This window comes from Botrytis porri (assembly GCF_014898465.1).
Source record: "Botrytis porri strain MUCL 3234 chromosome Unknown BPOR_002, whole genome shotgun sequence".
NCBI lineage: Eukaryota > Fungi > Ascomycota > Leotiomycetes > Helotiales > Sclerotiniaceae > Botrytis > Botrytis porri.
In genome coordinates, this window is record NW_024066076.1 from 898,973 (window position 1) to 901,180 (window position 2,208).

Consider the following 2,208-nt stretch of genomic DNA (forward strand, 5'->3'; position numbering starts at 1 on the left):
TTGAATATAGTATCTTGCTTATATGTATGTATGTATGTATGTATGTATGTATGTGGACTTTTGTATTTTCATTTTGTAAGCTATACTCAGGCTATCTACTCCTACTGAGTCTCTAAAGAATATCTCTCTGTTGTTTACACGCATTGGTTTTTGAAATCGCATTCATCCCATGAATGCTTCAAGTATGTATGTACAGTATTAATTTCATTCTCGACCCTACCATCTAGCAGGAGATTTCTTGCCATTCAGGTCCTAACCTCTCAAGCTCGGCAGGAAAGACATTCAACAACATCAAATCCCTCTCTGAAAATACTACATCCAAAACCCCTACCCCTGATCCCCCACTCAAAGCATCGCCGTCGCATCCAACACGGGAATATCCATACTCAAAAACGAATCCCAATCAAACCCCGTGAAATCCATCGAACCAATATTCGGTATCCCGGGTACCATGCCATTCCCATTCCCATTCACATTTGCATTTCCCATCATCGTCGGCGCCAGCATCACCTGTACGGGATTCAAATTCGGAATTGGCAATTGGTTCGTCTGCATTGGTTCCAATCTGGTCTTGAGACCCTGACCCAAAATATTAATTTCTTCCTGTTTTCTCTTTTGAGATAACTCTACTAGCGTTCGAGCGGTTGCTGCCGATTCTGTAAGTGACCGCGTGGTGAAACAGCGGGATACGGCATCGAGAGTCTCGAGAGCTTCGCCGATATGTGAGAGAGATTCGGGGGTATCGATGACGAGGAGAATGCAGACGAATTGGAAAGGGATATTGGCAACGTGCCACCAAGGCTGGCGACTCTCTACCATTCTCATTACGGATCCTAAGCCTTTCATGCCAATGGATATGACCTGAGAAATGGTATCAGGTGATATCGTCGAGGCGAGGAGACGCAAACGGCGGTACAATCCTAATACCAAGTTTGTTTGTGAAAGGATTGCTCCGTCTGATCGAGCATGAAATCGGTAGATCGATTCTATACCTGCTTCGAATTCTGCGGCTGTATGATCCACATCCTGATCTAGACGTTCCGATACTTGAAACAAGCTGAGATAATCAAGCGTGATGTCGGATTCACTTTCGGGCGCGGGAAAAGGAGGGGTAGGTATTTTCACCGTAACTTTGGATCGACCATAATCGTTTGCAACCCATGAATTCATCAGTCGAGAAATCCAGAACAATCTCTGCATATTTAACACTCCACAACCGATTCCTCTCTCGTGGTCCGCGTCGTTACTGCTGTTATCCGAATCATCCTCCATTCCTACACTCTCAATAATGTGCATTGTTGTACAACTGGCGATCCATGCAGCATGAGGACAAGCCGTACATCTCAAGAAAAGTGTCCGCAATACCCATGCTACCACATGATGTCGAGAAGGATAATTCAACACACTCGTTGTTTCCAACGCCATCTTTGCTAATTCTACCAACTGTGCCTCTGCTGGACTTGGATTGCCACCCGAAAACAAAGATCCCAATGCTGCCACACCACACAAGATGGGATCATGCGGATCAGAGTTTTCGAGATTTAATAATCCCCATCTCTCCACAATCTTCCGATCAAATAGATCTCTTTTGAAAATACCAAAGATTTGATGCGTCGTGTCGAAATAATGATTCGCAAGTCTCTGCATCTCAGCTTGCCCTATCACTCTCGTGATCGGCGGTTGAGCATAAGATTGTTCATCCTTCAGACCCAAATTCCACGCCAAATGCGGTTTACTCAACTTCCCCGCATCCAATTTCAAGGCCAAAGAAGCCGCGAATGCTTTCCCCCACAGATTTGTATCTTTAGCGCCACTGGTATGAGGGACATGAGCACTTTCACTATCTGCTCTCTCCCGCTCGTCTCGATGGTGAATGCTCGCGTCCGGTGAACTATGACTTTGCGAAACATCCGTGTCGTGATCTTTCAACGTGTGTCTTCTCCGTTTCCTCGGACCGAGCTCATAATGGCATTCGTAGCCGTATCGAATACAGGTAGCGCAAGGCTCCGATCCATCACAACGCTTCTTTCTCGATTTGCAAGGTTGACATGCACGTTTGACCCGTTGCCGCCCAGGTCGGATATCAGGTCGGATGTCAGAGCCTTGTTGGTTTGGTAAGTTGGGATCGATTTGCTGATCTCTCGCAGAAGATTGCGGCTGAACTTGTTGAGTCGATTCGGTTGGTTGATTCAGTACTTGATTATCCAT

The 2,208-nt window shown here is 46.0% G+C and overlaps 1 protein-coding gene across 1 annotated transcript; it reads right to left on the minus strand.

Moving 5' to 3' along the window:
* Positions 1-345: 345 nt before the first annotated feature.
* On the minus strand, positions 346-2,208 carry EAF01_001337 (uncharacterized protein; the record flags this gene model as incomplete). The annotated part of the gene is made up of 1 exon (XM_038909587.1): positions 346-2,208. The coding sequence occupies one exon, from the start codon at positions 2,206-2,208 to the stop codon at positions 346-348; it is 1,863 nt and encodes a 620-aa protein (XP_038774399.1).